Source organism: the organism of the source record quoted next, unplaced genomic scaffold, assembly GCF_019419815.1.
Source record: "Pyrus x bretschneideri cultivar Hongxiangsu unplaced genomic scaffold, Pyrus_bretschneideri_v1 Contig4, whole genome shotgun sequence".
In the NCBI taxonomy this organism is placed as follows: domain Eukaryota; kingdom Viridiplantae; phylum Streptophyta; class Magnoliopsida; order Rosales; family Rosaceae; genus Pyrus; species Pyrus x bretschneideri.
This window is the reverse complement of record NW_025999723.1, coordinates 11,282,658-11,299,072: the sequence shown is the minus strand read 5'-3', so window position 1 is coordinate 11,299,072 and position 16,415 is coordinate 11,282,658. Positions and strand designations below refer to the sequence as shown.

Genomic DNA, 16,415 nt, shown 5'->3' with positions numbered 1-16,415 from the left:
AACTTTATTGAAAATGCACTTGCAACACAATCAACGTCTTTGATCAAGGACCTAAGCCTCACGCGCCCATGAGGTGGATGGGGGTTAGGTCAATGGATCTCCGATGCCTAAGTTAGTTTCTCTAAAAAAGAGTCAGTGTTTAGGGCTTTTAGGGGTATCAAAAGTTTACTGAAATTTGTTAAAATTGGGGGTATGTAGGGTAGTGGCTAGTCATGGTGTTAGGGTTTTGCCCTACACATGACGGCATCCTATTGGTCAAAGTTTATGGAGAAATATTCTCAAGATATTAAATAGGAAATAATAGAGTAATTATCCCTAATTGATGTCGTATTTAGCTACAAGGTGTGAATTACGCGTGGGAGTATCTGAGGAGCTTGCCCATTTAATGAGGGCAATCTTGTCTTTCTTGAGCAAAAGTTCACGTGTTGCCTCTAGAATTTTTGAGATTTTTTTAGACTCCACACTAATATCATTTTTCTTTTTGTAATTTCCATCCCAATAGTGGATCTCGAAATGTGAATATTTAGGTGGTAAGGGATGCATTTAGTATGCCTTTTCTGGTTAGTTATTATAAAAATTAATCTTGTTCTTGTTAGTTTTCTGTCAGTTACACGTGTGTGTTGCTTACTCTGTAAGTAATCACCCAGATTCATTCCGAAATGGCTCAAAAGAAAATCATTTTCCAGAATTTATTCCTGGTTTAGTTCTTTATACATCATATTATTCTGCCTGTTTTTAGTCATGTTTGGCCGTGAGTTTGCATGTTTTGGTATTGCATACCGGAAATTGGTATCCTGTTCATGTGATTAGAGCTATAAGATTTTGATTCATTTGGTGGAGAATTTTGAAAAAGGGAAGGTCGGAATCCACGTTCGTCAACTAGAACCTGCAGCAAGGTAGCTTGTGTATCAGAAAATTCAATTATATTGGGAGAAGGATTCTCTCTCTTACTAGTCTCTCTCTCCTTCCCTCCCTTCCTATTTAAACGGTTACCGTTAAGCCACATTAACGTTTTGTGATAACTTTTTAATAGTTAGAAGAAGACAAAAAATAATCTGTGAGAGGAGGGGAGGGAAAGGGATGAGAGGGAATAGAAGGAGAGAGAATCATACTCTATTATATTGTGCGTTGCTGAACATCTTATTTGAAAAATTCTATTATACTTGAGGGTATTCACTATGGTTTTTAACCGTTAAATCTTAATCATTATATGTTTGCTCCAAGATCTAACAACCAAAAGTTCCGAAATAGAAAATAACCAGAGCATACTAGACAATTCACTTCTTATCTATCTGTTTCGCTTTCTGTATGCCCAAACTCAAGTGTATCACAACTGCATGTTTCTTGTTCGGATCTAGTTCCTCTACTTGTATTTTCTCGACTTTTAATCTTAGTCATGTTTTGTAAACGTAAAGAGAAGATGAATGCATAATACTTTTTCAGGCGTGTCAGGTCACATCCATGGATTCGAAACCCTAAATTTGGGTAGGGCCAAAACATGCGCAGTAGACTTTAATCCCAACACATAAGATTTTCTTACAAATAGATAAGATTTTGTGACAGGATAACACAATAAAGTGTGTTTGTGTCGTCAATGAGAATATGGTAAAAGCAAGGAATGAAACAGAGAGGAAGAAAGGAACAATAATTTGACAACAATTATCTAAAAGAAGCTAAATCAGCCTCAGATATTACCAATCATCCATTTCTCTAAATATGCACAAACGACCACACACACACTCAAATAAATAATAGAGGAAAAAGGAAAAAACCACCACCATTTTTTCTCATTTTTTTTTTTTTTTTTTTTACTAATTAATCTAAAAAAAATCCAACTCAAAAGAAATTGTAGGATGCTGATGCGTCCAGAGGATGAATGAGGTATGTCAGCACCAAAGCCACTAGCATCAGCACATATGCAATCCCTTGGTCGATTGATGTCCCTGCACATTTTACAACCAAAATTATAAACTAAACCCTTAATAGTTTCGTTCTGGTTTCACTTTAAGTCCAATCGTCAATTAAGTCGATTTTTGACGGATTAGACTAATGGTATTTAACCGAATGAAACTACAAGTAAACTACAAGTACGAAAATACGTTAGAAAGTGAAAATTCGAGTAAACTACTGTACTGTTAGTGCAATTTACCCCAAAAAGAGAACCCAACGCGCTCATTGCTCACCGAAGAAGGGAAATCAAAACTCAAGTGCCAAAAATAGGGGAGAAAATTTCCCAAAACAAAAATCGACAAAATGCTTTTCAGATCTAATTATAAACAAAAGAAATGGAAAATGTGAGTTACCATCACTGGTAGGGCCAGGGGCAGGGGCGGCGGCGGCGGAAGAAGGGGCGGAGGAAGGAGTTGCAGCAGCAGCAGCCGAGGGCTTGGGAGTGGCAGCAGCAGATGGGGATAGAAGGGCAAACAAGACAATTGCAGAGACTAGAACAACTCTAAAATGTGCTTTAGAAAATCCAAAGCAATGTGCCATCTTTTTTCTATCTATTAAACTCTAAAAGCAAAAGACTTTGAATGAAAAAAAAACAGAGAAAATTGAGCAGACCCTAATTCTGAGAGAGAGAGAGAGAGAGAGAGAGAGAGAGAGAGAGAGAGAGAATGTGAGGGAGGAGAGGGAGGGAGGGAGAGGGAGAGAGTTTAGGGTTGTTATATAAAAGGTAAGGTCGAGAGTGGTGACTGGTGAGGAGAGGGCAGCAAGAGAAGAATAAGGCAGGCCTCCCTCTATGGCACTGGCAATGGCCTTTTTTTTATTTATTTAATTTTTTTGCTTTTATCTTTCTAATGGGGAAATAATTTTTGTTTATTATCTTCAAATGATGATAATGCTCATATGCTCATACTTTATTTATAGCAGTTAAATGAGTTTAATTTTAAGATGTGGGTAAAGATAAATATAAATCTTAAAATTTAAATTTATTTACAATGATAAACAAGATAACGAGCATTACCATTACTTAATAATAAACAAAGTATTAAGCATCACCCTCACACGTACCACATGCGTTTTTTGTTTTTTATTTCTTTCAGGTAGAGAGAGAGGAGTGGACAGTCTGTAAGCTAGGTTGTCGGTGAGTCATGTGTATGCTTTTGGGTGGAAATTATTCAAACAAGTCTCGGATTCTACAATCAGGGCGGGGCCTACAACGGGATCAACGGCTAATTAACGGCTATTATTGTGTGAGCGGTGAGGTGTATGTGAGACTGGAGAAAGTGTTCGTCACACTGTCTAATGACGTTATTATTCAATTCTATTCTAAAACATGGCGGAATTGATTAAAAAAAAAAAAAAAAATTTTTGAGCTTATATGCTTCAAAGATGTGTATGGAAGGACAACTTTTTTTTTTTGGAATTAGTTACTATGTCTAATAGAGTCATTAATCTACTCATATTCTAAAGTTCACAGGAATTTCAAAGTTGTTCTTCTAATTTATGACTGTCTGATAACGTTATTTGTCACATGAACTTCAAACTTATAACTAATTGTAGTATGTCTCTTCACACATCGAAAGGATTCCAAGCGTTTACATTTTGACTTTCCGCATCTACCCACATTTCGTTAAGCTATTATAAAAAAGGAGTTTTAACGAAAAGTTCGCAGTACTGTTCACTTTAATGAAAAATCATATTTTTACACTAAAAAGTCAAACCTGGTACTATTCATTTTACCCTTTATTTTGCCCTTATCGTTAAAACTCAATGTTTTCAAACTCTTTTCATTAGTTTTCCTTTATAAAAAGTGTTGCATTTGGACTTTGTTCGGGAGAATTTTATTTACTCTCCTAAAAACTAAACTTAATTATAGCTGATGTTTAAAGTTTTAAATCGTTGGATTGATATAATGGCTTAAATATAGGAAGTGCATGTAAATAAACAAAGTCTGAGTGTAGAGGCTCGGGTCGGGATCTCAAATTGAAATTACTAACATATAGCCTTAAGGTTTTATTGACCCACCAATTTTTTCTATTGATTACTGACCCATTAAATACAATAACTTTAATTGTCAGTTTGATAATTATAAATTTTTTGTTTTTATTATTAATTAGTACTATAATTTGGTAGTATTTCTTTTTATTTGCAAATGAGATTTTTCAGGTTGACATATTATATTTTGAGTTAATTACAAAAAACTACCTCAAGTATGGGTCAAATGACACTTTCATACCTCATCTTTTAAAAGTGACAATGTCATACCTCATCTTACGAATTTGTGTCAATGTTATACCTTTCGTTAGCTTGACCGTTTATTTCTCAGTTAAATGCTGACGTGGCTTGATTCGGGACCCATTTTTATTAAAAAATTAGTAAAAACAAAAAAAAATCATTTAATATTATTTAAATATTAAAATAATAATAATAAAGTACATAAAAAAATAAAAAACATTAGCCATCATCTTCCCTCTCCTTTCGTGCATCTCCCCCCTCTCTCTTCCCCATCATCTTCCTGCAACCCAGCAATCCAGAAAAGAAGAAGGAGAAAGAAGAAGAAGAAGAGAAAAAAAAAAAAAAAAAAAAAAAACCCAAACCAAACCAAATCCAGTTCATCCCCCTCCCCCCACCACAAACTCAACCCCCTGCAACCTAGAAAGGAGGAGGAAGAAGAAGGAAACAAAAAATAAAAAAAAATTAAAAAACAATTGGAAACCCAGTTCGTCCCCCTGCAGAAGAAGAAGAAGAGAGAAGGAAAAAAAAAAAAAAAAAACAGCAGCAAACCCATCCCCTCCCACCCCAACCCCACCCCCCCCCCCAACCTAACCCGCAGAAGAAGAAGAAGAAGAAGAAGAAGAAGAAGAAGAAGAGGGAAGCAGAAGAAGAGAGAAGAAAAAAAAAAAAAGAAGAAGGAAACCAAAAATAAAACAATTGGAAACCCAGTTCGTCCCCCTGCAGAAGAAGAAGAAGAAGAAGAAGAAGAGGGAAGAAGAGGGAAGAAGAAGATGAAGAGAGAAGGAAAAATGAGCCATGGTGAAAAGACCATTGCTACAGAACGTGCATCTATGATTATTTTTACACCACCAGAACTCTTGTCAAAATGAGTCATGATGGAAAGACTATTGCTATAAGTGGGATAAAATTGAGGGAGCATTGTTCCAATTGGGTTAAAGTTGAGGGACAATTGCTACATTTTTCTCATTTGGTTTTCCATATTTGCTCCTTGATTCAGGTTCACGTGCATGACACGTGACTCATTTTGACAGAAGTTTTGACAGAGTTGATGAAAAAGATCATAACTGCACATTTAAATGAGTTAAAGGACTAATGATCATAGATTCTTAGTTGAGTGACAATTATTCCAATTGGATTGAAGTTAAGAGGTTGTCACAATTTCCTTTTCTTTTGTAATAATAATTTTTTTATTTTTTTTCACAATATAAGAATTTTTTTTTAAGAGTGAGGTGTACTTTGAAGGTGGGGTGAATGAGGTGACGTGTTTAAGAGCTCTTGATTTTGGAATAGGTTCCTTTCAAGATCCCTTCCATTTGGATTTGGAAAATCCTTCAATCGTATCTGCTCAAAATAAAATCGCATGGCCAAGAAAACGTTTTGACATCATCAAAATACGAACAAGCTACGATGGCAGCAGCGGCCATCGCTCGAGATCCTCGATAATGGTGTTGACGGATAGAAGGTTGAGAGGGGCGCAAATGTGGAGGAGACGACGACGTTGTCAGGATCATAGTCAAGATCTATGGACTTGCGGTGCTATTCGAGGCAAGGTAGCGGTCGTGGCTTCGCAAACGTTTTCAGGATGTGCTAGAGGCAAGGCTTGCATGCAATAATCTTCAAATTTGGAGGATCTGACTAGAAGAGATCTGTGAAGTCTAGGATTTTGTGTTGGCTTTTCTTGTCAACATTGTAATTGTACCACACATGCTTTATTTAGTTATATATTTCCTTAAGGGCCTTTGCGAATGGAAATAAGTGTTCAAGGTTGTGGCACATCTAAATTCATGTCACATTCTAACTAGCTTAGTTGTCTTGTCAGTTTTGTTCGTTGACTTCTTATGAGCTGGGCATGCAAATTAAGTCTACCCACATGGGTTGATTGACACTTTTATGCTAAAAGCTAGCTTCTAGCCCTTGATCTGCTCATATCGTTTTCTAGCTTGACAAGTGTCCTTGTCCTTACTAGCTGAAAACAAACAACTTCTTTTTGTTTAAAACCCTTGTTAGGTTGCGCATTTGACATTTGGTTGTCCAATTTATATTGTTAGAGAGTTAAAAGTGCATTCAAAGCTCTTGAACTTCCCCTTTTCTTCATTTATGGAACCCTTGCTGCCAAATCTTTCTTCATGCATTAAACATCCAATCATTGAGAAATAGGTTTGCATTGTTTTCATGGTCTAGATTAAGTTTCAAATCTTTTTTTTTTTTTAATTCAACCGCATAATCTTATTAAAATAAAAATAGAAATACAAATGAGGAGCACATAAAGCCAAACCTCATTAATGGAAATAACATTGCAAGTAACACAATAAAGGAACCCCACTTACAAAGAAAACATATGAAAAAAGTCATCTAAAACGATAGCTGGTAGAAGCAGAAAGATCATGAATATAAGCAGATGCTGTACATGAAGGAACATTGGACCGCCAGTAATATGCATTGTGATATGCACCAAAGTAAGCTAAGGCATTGGCTACACAGTTGCCCTCGCAAAAAATATGGGAAACAAAAACATGCATATGCCTAATCTGCCACAAGCAATTGCTCCAATCAACATTCAAATACCAAGGAATAATAAAACTAGGAGAGTTTAAGTAGTGAATCACCGTAGTTAAGTCTGTCTCCAACCAAATGTGATGCCATTCACGAACCCAGGTAACTCGAATAGCCTCAATTACAGCAAGAACCTCAGCTGCAATCGAGCTACAAAAATTTGCGGACGATGCAAAAGCACCCAAAGCAATACCTTGAGAATCCCGAGGCACCATAACCTGTACGGCTTATAGAGTTGAAAGACCCATCAAAATTTACCTTGATCCACCCCACCCTAGGAGGTTTCCATACAACAGGAATGAACACACGGGGCAGTAGACAACAAAGGAGAAACACCTAAAGTCTGAAAAATAGGAGCACTTGACGTAGAAGGAATCGAAGAAAAAGCCAAAGAGGCAGATTCTTTAGAACACATAAGAATCCTAGCCTTGGCATGAGCCATACATAGGTTAGCACCCTCAAAATGAATCTTGTTTCGTAGAGACCATATACTCCAAATAACATTACAAACAACAAGCACCCAAAAACGGCGAGAAGAAGAAGACAAAGCAGCAAAGAAAGCACTTGAAAAAAGATTATCCAGGGAACCACATTGTACATATGGTCATGGTCGATTAAAGAGGAGTGACAACCAATTCCAAATTTCTTGAATAAATGGGCACTCCAAAAATGTGAGAAACAGTCGCTGCAACATTCAGACAAAAACAACAAACATAAACCAAAGGCACTCCATGACTCTACAAGCGATCATCAGTAAGAAGACGTCCATGCAAAGCCTTCCAAGTAGTAATACTTTTCCTAGGCTGAATGGAGGAATCCCAAATGGCTTTACCCCAAACCAGCTGGGAATTATGACCATTCAAATAAGAAAAAGCATCCTTAGCAGTGATGAGACCTGATGAAGAACTTGTCCAAATAAGTTTATAAACACCCACCTCCAAAGAAATAGGAGTTGAGGTGATAGTCTCAGCAATAACAGGAAAGGATGAAGAAAAATTAGTAGGCAATACCCAACCATTTGGACCAATAAAATCACAAACCTTTGCTTTCAAAGCAGATGCCACATGATGAGGGATGCCTAAACTATGCGCAATTGGCTCTCTAAGCCAGTTATCCATCCAAAATCGAACTTGAGAACCATCACCAATTAACCATTGTAGTTGAGGCAGAAGATCCGGAAATATTTTCTTTAGACCAAGCCACTCTGAAGATTTCTTATAAAAAGAAGCAATTGAGAAACCTTTAGCCAAAAATCGAGATCTCACGAAAATAGATGTGGGAGAATCAGAAGAAACTACATCCCAACAATGTTTAAGAAGTAAAGATCGATTCATTACTGTAAAGTCTCGAAGACCAAGGCCCCCTTCCTTTTTTGGTCGACAACGAATACGCCAGGCCACAAGTGGCACACAACGATTGTTTGGGTCACTAGACTAAAAAAAATTTCACATCCAACTTTGAACTTGTTCAAAAAGTAAAGGAGGCCATTCATAAACCTGAAAAGAGTAAACCAATAAACTTTGGATAACAGAAGAAAGCAAATTATAAACGACCTGCCTGAGACAATAAGGCACCCTTCCATGAGGCTAACTTTATCCGCACCCTATCTGCAATAGCTTGGAAATAAGCTTTTTATCGCCTACCATAAAAAATAGGTACCCTTAGATAAGTGAAAGGCAAGAACCCCAAAGTTACCCCAAGAGTAAGGAGAATGGAAGTTTGATGCGAGTGAGTGAAATGACCCAAAAAAGCAAGTGACTTGGCCCTATTAATAAATTGCCTTGAATTTTTACCATACTCCTCAACAAATCTCATTAGCATTTGTAGATTACGCTTAGTGCCTCGCAAAAAAACCATTATATCATCTGGGAATAAAACATGAGAAGGGGGAGAAATGCCCTTTGGACCAGACATTGGAAGTAGTTTACTTTCCATCACAAGAAGCGAAAGACCTCTACTAAATACCTCGTCCGCTAGGAAAAACAAAAGAGGAGACAACGGATCCCCCTGTCGAACACCTCTAGAGCAAGAAAAATAGCCTGAGAGAGATCCATTGATCGATATCGGACCTACAATAGAAAATTCCAATCTATAGTATCAAAAGCCTTCTTAATGTCAAACTTTACTGCAACATTCCCACCTAAGCATTTAGCATCGAGAAGATTTATACGTTCAGAGGTTAAAATATTAGAATATGAAATCGAACGACCCTTTGTAAAAGCACTTTTCTGAGGCGAAATAATACGAGAAGTGATAGGCCCCAAACGATCAGCAATAATTTTAGTAATAATCTTGAAAGAAAAATTGGCAAGGGCAATGGGCCGCATTTGGGAAACAGAGTCAGTATTTGGGACCTTAGGAATAAGCACAATCATGTTGGAATTGAAATAAGGAAGGACCAAACCTTGCTAAAAAAAGCTACGAACAACATTAACTACCTCTGGATACACAATGTTCCAGCAATAAACAAAAAAAACAACCTCTAAAACCGTCCGGGCCAGGCGAACTAAAAGAATCCATTGAACAAATTGTTTAAAAATTTCCTCTTCTGATGGAACAACGGTGAGGGCAAGATTATCATCCACTGAAACTAATTGTGGGATAACCCGCTCCACTAGACCTGTATTAACCACATTATTATCAGCTGTAAACATGTCAGAAAAATAAGAGATAATATAATCCTTAATAGCATTCTAATCCTCCAACATCACATCCCCGTCACGAATGTGTGAAAAAGAATGATGAAGCTTCCTACAACGAATCATGGAGTGAAAAAAAGAAGTATTGCGATCACCTTCAGATAGCCAACAAACACGAGATTTGTCCCTTAAAAAAATACCTTGAATCCGAAGGGCGTCATGAGCCTGTAAACATAATTCCTCCTCCTTGGACAATCTATCCTCTGTAGGGCCCAAAGTATCAATTTCATTTTGAATAAGATCAAGATCGCCCATGGCAGAATCCACATTCACATGAATATTACCAAAATGCGACCGGTTCCATGTTTCAAATTTTGTTTCAAGTTGCGAAGCTTAGCGGATAACACAAACATTGGACAACCCAAAAAATTGGAGTCATGCCAAACAGTGACCACGAATGCCATAAAATCAGAATGCTCGAACCAAGCTCTTTGAAAACCAAATGGGGACCGAGCAACCACATCCACTTTTGAAAAAGACAATAATAAAGGACAATGATCTGAACATAAGCGAGTGAGAGTAGAACATTCTGAAATAGACCACGTCTCGATCCAAGAAAAATTGCATAGGCACCGATCTGAACACATCTCAACTTGCCTGTGAACCCCAATCCTTTTGTAGGAAGGCGGACCAATTCACAAGCAGAAGACATCATCTGAAAATCAGAGCATGAGTTAGCATTTGGCAGTACACCTTGCGCTTCTCATGAGCACCCAAAACACAGTTGAAATCACCAATGACAGCCCATGGACCGTTAACAAAGGAAGACTTCACATAAGCAAGATCATACCACAACTGACGTCGTGCAACCACTATTGTTTTAGCATAAACACAAGTAATTATACAAGATACTGAATCCAAGATACAAGAAACTGTAAGCTGTTGAGCAGTTGCGGAAAGCACAGTTATAGTGACATCAGCATGACAAAGTAACCAAAGATTAGGTTCTTGAGATCCACGATCATTGGTAGCCACGGGAAACAATCTCAAAGCTCTCCACACAGAAGGCTTAATGGAAGATAAAGAGACAAAGGGCTCTGATAAACAAAGCATAAAAAGATGGTGAGAACGCACCATTCGCGTTATAACCCGACGAGTGGAAGCATTTGCTACCCCGCAGGCATTCCAATATAATAACTTCATAAAGAAGGCTTGGTTTTAACCACAAAGACCCTGGTGCCATGAGGCTCATAACGTTTAGGATCAAATTGTTTTTTCTTTCTTTTAAAGACAACTGGGGTAAAACCATCATCTTCATTAGACCTTATGTGAGTAGCGACAACCATCAACTTCATCAGCTAATGGATTTGCAACTGGAGTCATATTATCTGCACCCGATGTAAAAAAAATTGACATCCGTAACCAATGTCGCATTATTCACAACTTGGTCCAATACCGGATTACTCACATCGACAACTAGAGTCACATCGGTAATCAAAGTCATTTTACCCACATCAACTACTGATGCGGAATTGTTCAAATCAAACTATTGAATTTTCTAATTTGAATTGTAATACATTTCATATATTAGAAAGCCTTATGGGAAGGCATACTTATACACAATACAAAGAAAAGAAAGCTGAAAGCTTTACACCCTACACACTTGTAATCGGATGCAACATCACACATGCACATGCACATTCCTTTCCCTGCTGTCCATGAGTCAGCAATCACATGCACATTCCTTTCCAGAGTGCACATCCTTGCTGTCTTTCCTTTACCCATGCTTGCCGTGCTGTATGCTTGATGTGCTGTCTGTACAGCACACATGCTGCTGTATGCTTGCTGTGCTGTCTGTACAGCACACATGCTTCACACATGCTGCTGTATGCTTGTTGTGCTGCTGTATGCTTGCTGTGCTGTCTGTACAGCACACATGCTTCTTCCAATACTCCCCCTCAAGCTGGATCCAGTAGGTTGATGGATCCAAGCTTGGAGAGAAGTCTTTGAAACTGATGAGAAGTCAGAGGTTTGGTGAATATATCAGCCAGCTGATCGAAGCTTTTTACATAATGTGTCTGAATCACCTGCGACTGTACTTTTTCACGGACATAGTGACAGTCGACTTCAATATGCTTCGTCCTCTCGTGAAAGACGGGGTTTGATGCTATGTGCATGGCAGCCGGATTGTCACAAAATAAGGTCATTGGTTCAGCTGTGAACACACCTAAGTCACATAAAAGTCCTTTTAGCCATATCAGCTCACACGCGGTTGAGGCCATTGCACGATATTTAGCTTCGGCACTTGATCTTGCGATGACAGTTTGTTTCTTGCTCTTCCACGTGACCAGGTTTCCACCAACAAAGGTACAATAACCAGTGGTGGACTTGTGATCGATTGCGTTTCCTACCCTATCAGCATCACAGTACCCCATGATTTGAGTGTTGTCATTCTTTGCCATGAGGATGCCACGACCAACAGACCCTTTTAAGTAACGTAAGATTCTTTTGACAATGTTCAGATGCTCGATAATGGGAGAGTGCATGAACTGACTGGCAATACTTACTGAATGTGAGATGTCTGGTCTGGTGATCGTTAGGTAGATCAGCTTGCCGACAAGCCTCTGATATAAGCTGATATCCGAGAGTGGCGTGTCTCCCAAGTCAAGCTTGAGCTTGCTATCAAGAGGGGTAAGTGCAGGCTTGGCATCACTCATATTGGCATCTTTAAGTAGGTCCATGACGTACTTTCGTTGATTAAGAAATAGTCCCTTGTAAGAAGATGCCATTTCGATTCCAAGAAAATACTTCAACACCCCAAGATCTTTAACCTCAAATTGTTGTTGAAGTGACTGTTTGAGTGTGGTGATTTCAACAGCATTATCACCTGTAATTATTAAGTCATCCACATATATCAACACAACTAATTTGCTTGCAGCTCTTGTGTGAACAAATAATGATGAATCTGCATTACTCCTTTTGAAACCAATGCTATGAAGAACGGTACTTAGTTTTGCATACCAAGCACGTGGTGATTGCTTCAGTCCATAAATTGACTTATGTAACTTACACACCAAATTAGGTTCTTGGCTTTGAGGGTGTCCTGGTGGCAATCTCATATAGACTTCTTCTTCAAGATCACCATGTAGAAAGGCGTTCTTCACGTCCATTTGATACATAGACCAACCTTTATTGACGGCAACAGACAATAGAACCTTTACTGAGTTCATTTTTGCAACAGGAGCAAATGTTTCCTTGTAATCCACCTCAAATGTTTGAGTGAATCCTCGAGCCACTAGCCTGGCTTTATGCCTCTCAATCGAACCATCAGAATTAAACTTGATCTTATAGATCCACTTATAGCCCACTGCCTTTTTTCCTTGTGGAAGTTTGGTGATGCTCCAGGTTTTGTGTTGGTCTAGTGCTTTGAGTTCATCTCTCATTGCTTCTTTCCACACAACTTGATTATTAGCCTCATAAAAGTTTTGAGGCTCACTGTGACTTGAAATGTTGTTAAGAAAGACAGCATGAGATGGAGTTACCTTTTGATACGACACGCAATTTGAAATTGGATGCCTCGGTTTATATGTGACAAAATCTTGAAACCTTATGGGAGGTTGTCTATCACGCCGAGGATTGCGTCGAGGTACTAGGAGGTTTGTCTCATCCTCGTTCAAATTGTCATCCACACCTTGAGGATTTTCTATGTTGCCGTTGTCATCATCATGCACCGAGTCATCATCATGCACAGAATTATCAGGATGAGTACCTTCATTATTGACTTCAATGGGAGGTGTAGAAGTACAGATTCTTGGTAGAGGAATTAGGTCTAAGATGCACTCCCCCTGACTTGTGGCTTCATGTGATTTGCTGAAAAAAGGGTTAGCTTCATGGAATCGTACATCTTTAGATACAATTATTTTTCTTAGTTGAGGATCATAGCACTTATATCCTTTTTGTGTTGATGAATAACCAAGAAAAATACATTTGAGAGCTCTAGGGTCGAACTTATCTCGATGGTGTGACTGTATATGAACGAAACAGACACAGCCAAAGACTCTAAGATGTGAAAGGTCGATTTTTCTTCCTTTCATGACTTCAAGTGGAGATTTAAACCCCAAGACTCGGCTAGGAAGTCTATTGATGATGTACACAGCCGCCATGACTCCTTGTGACCAAAATGTCTTTGGTACATTCATTTGTAACATTAATGCTCTTATTTTTTCCAGAATGTCACGATTTTTCCTTTCAGCTACACCATTTTGTTGAGGTGTGCCGACACAACTTGTTTGATGCATGATACCATGCTTGCTCAAATATAATGACATGATATGGGACATATATTCGGTGCCATTGTCAGATCTTAAGGTTTGAATTTGAGAGGAAAAATGGTTCTTAACAAGATTGTGAAAATCCTTAAAAACTTCAATCACTTCACTCTTAGGCTATAAAAGGTACAACCATGTGGCTCTAGAGAAATCATCGACAAAAGTTACATAATACTTATAACCATCAAAAGATTCAAACGTTGGTCCCCATACATCTGAGTGAACTAGTTCGAAAACTTTACTAGTCCTAGATAAGGATGAGGTAAAAGACAATCTAGTGGCTTTAGACAAATGACATGTTTCACACGAAATTAAATCATTCCCTAAGTTTGGAAACAAGGAAGACAAAACAGGTTGGGAAGGATGAGCTAAACGTTGATGCCACAATTGACTATCTTGGGATGGACTGGACTTGGCTTGAAATCCTCTGGGACTGTTTTTTGATATGTAATAGAGGCCATCTAGGTAAAATCCTTCACCAATCGTCTTCTTGGTGAGGCAATCCTGAAAAATGACATTGTGAGGAGAGAAAATGGCCAAACAATTTAAGGTATTGGTGATTTTTCCCACAGATAGAAGTTGAAATGGAAAAGAAGGAACAAATAAGGCTACTGACTCAATTTTGTCCGATATTAAGTTGATATTTCCCTTCCCTAAAACCTTAGAACTCTCACCATTGGCAGTTGAGACTTGAGACGGTTTTGAAAATTTTTCAAACTTGTGAAACTTAGAAACATGGTTGGTCATATGATCTGTGGCACCCGAATCAACAATCCACAAATCATGCATCATATTAACATTAAGAGCAGTTTTAAAAGCAGTCATGATACCTTGCATGTCATCTTGGGCCATGTGTTGTGTTTCTGTCAGAAATCTTCAAAGCCGACCGTTTGGTCACTCTTAATCCTTTCTTCCTTGCTTTGAAGATACACTGCAAACTCATTTATGAGTGCAGCTGGATTTGCAGTGAAGCTCTTGAGTGCATCAGACCTATGAGAGGTTAAGGTAGTTGCATTGTTGGCTCTATGTGGTGCACGGTTCAATCTTTGTGAGCCCTTGTTATCCTTTATGAACTCTGGCTTTAATTCTGGATGTAAAATCCAGCATGTCTCCTTAACGTGACCAGTATAGTTGCAGTGTTGGCACTTTAAGTGTGGATTCTTCACTTTGTATTTTCTTTCGTTGGCTAGATAAGCCCTTGCTTCAGTTACACTGGTCTTTGTGCCAGTGTTCATGACTTTCCTTCGTACTTCTTCACGTTGGATTGTTGCACATATGCTGGTGAAGGAAGGTAGTTCGGGGTTCATGAGTATGTGGCTTCGTAGGTCTTCGTATCCTGAATCGAGACTTGACAAGAGTTGGAATATCTTGTCTTCTTCTGCCCTTTTCAGTAGTAAAGACGCCTCAGTTGTGTGAGGCCGATACATTTCCAACTCATTCCACATGCTCTTCATGCTGCCTAGAAGTTGAACAAAGGGCTTTCCTTCTTGTTGTATGTTGGAAATGTTCTTCTTCAATTGAAACACACGTGCAGCATTGTTCTGGCTGCCATACATCTCCTTGACTGTCTCTCATAGTTTGAATGATGATTCAGAATAACTGAATATTTCAGCTAGTTTACGTTCCATGGAATTTAGGAGCCATGACATAACTAGCTGATCCTTGCAAAGCCAGATTTCATAAGTTGGTGAAGAAACATCAGGAACTTCGATGCTTCCATTTATGAACCCTAGCTTGGACCTTCCACCTAGGGCAAGACTCACTGCTCTCGACCAAGGTAAGTAATTAAACTCATTTAACAAGACCGAGCTCAATCTTTGATTTGGATTGACATCCACCTCAGACACGGTTGAGGAGGAAGGTATCTGGGAATTATCATCTCCAAACGAATAAGAATTCTCTTCCGCCATGTCGGAGATGGAATACAATCAGCTGGAAGAAATGCAGAAGCAGGTTATTTTTCCTGCTCTGATACCATATTGAATTTTCTGATTTGACTTGTAATACATTTCATATATTAGAAAGCCTTATGGGAAGGCATACTTATACACAATACAAAGAAAAGAAAGCTGAAAGCTTTACACCCTACACACTTTACACACTTGTAATCGGATGCAACAACACACATGCACATGCACATTCTTTTCCCTGCTGTCCATGAGTCAGCAATCACATGCACATTCCTTTCCAGAGTGCACACCCTTGCTGTCTTTCCTTTACCCATGCTTGCCGTGCTGTATGCTTGCTGTGCTGTCTGTACAGCACACATGCTGCTGTATGCTTACTGTGCTGTCGGTACAGCACACATGCTTCTTCCAATACAAACTGAACAGGAACAACAACCATAGTCGGGAAACTTATGGGATCAACACTCTTAAGCATAGAAATAGATTGATCAGACTCTAAACGAGTTGCACTAGAGACTGTAGGACTATCAGAGGCAGTCTGCTTCACAAAAGAAGGACCTTCTCTGTCATCGGGTAAATTCAGTGGAGTTGGCTCAATAACTACATTTTTACCAGCATCCTTCGGAACATACTTACTTACCACTCTCTCTCGCTTATGTCGACGACGAGACTGTGATCTGCCACACCCTTGTGATGGAGAGTTTTCCCCTTGTTTAACTCGACAGTTCTGGATGTGATGTTCAGTATTGCTGCCGCATAGATGGGAACTTTTCAAATTCAAGACTCACCAACAAAGAATCACCATGAGC

The 16,415-nt window shown here is 38.7% G+C and overlaps 1 protein-coding gene across 1 annotated transcript; it reads right to left on the bottom strand.

Moving 5' to 3' along the window:
• Positions 1–1,634: 1,634 nt before the first annotated feature.
• LOC103966436 (arabinogalactan protein 16-like) lies at positions 1,635–2,811 on the bottom strand. The gene is made up of 2 exons (XM_048565685.1): positions 2,304–2,811; positions 1,635–1,943 (listed from the first exon to the last, which is right to left on the bottom strand). Exons 1-2 carry the CDS (start codon positions 2,488–2,490, stop codon positions 1,837–1,839), a joined length of 294 nt encoding a protein of 97 aa, XP_048421642.1. The 5' UTR covers positions 2,491–2,811; the 3' UTR covers positions 1,635–1,836.
• Between the last annotated feature and the right edge of the window lie 13,604 nt (positions 2,812–16,415).

What these genes read in the sequence shown, in the direction of transcription:
- LOC103966436 (XM_048565685.1), bottom strand. Translation starts at nt 2,490, where the DNA reads ATGGCACATTGCTTTGGATTTTCTAAAGCACATTTTAGAGTTGTTCTA. An exon ending in CCCTGGCCCTACCAGTGATG is followed by an intron (nt 1,944 to 2,303) that starts GTAACTCACATT and finishes TAAAATGTGCAG; the next exon opens with GGACATCAATCGACCAAGGG.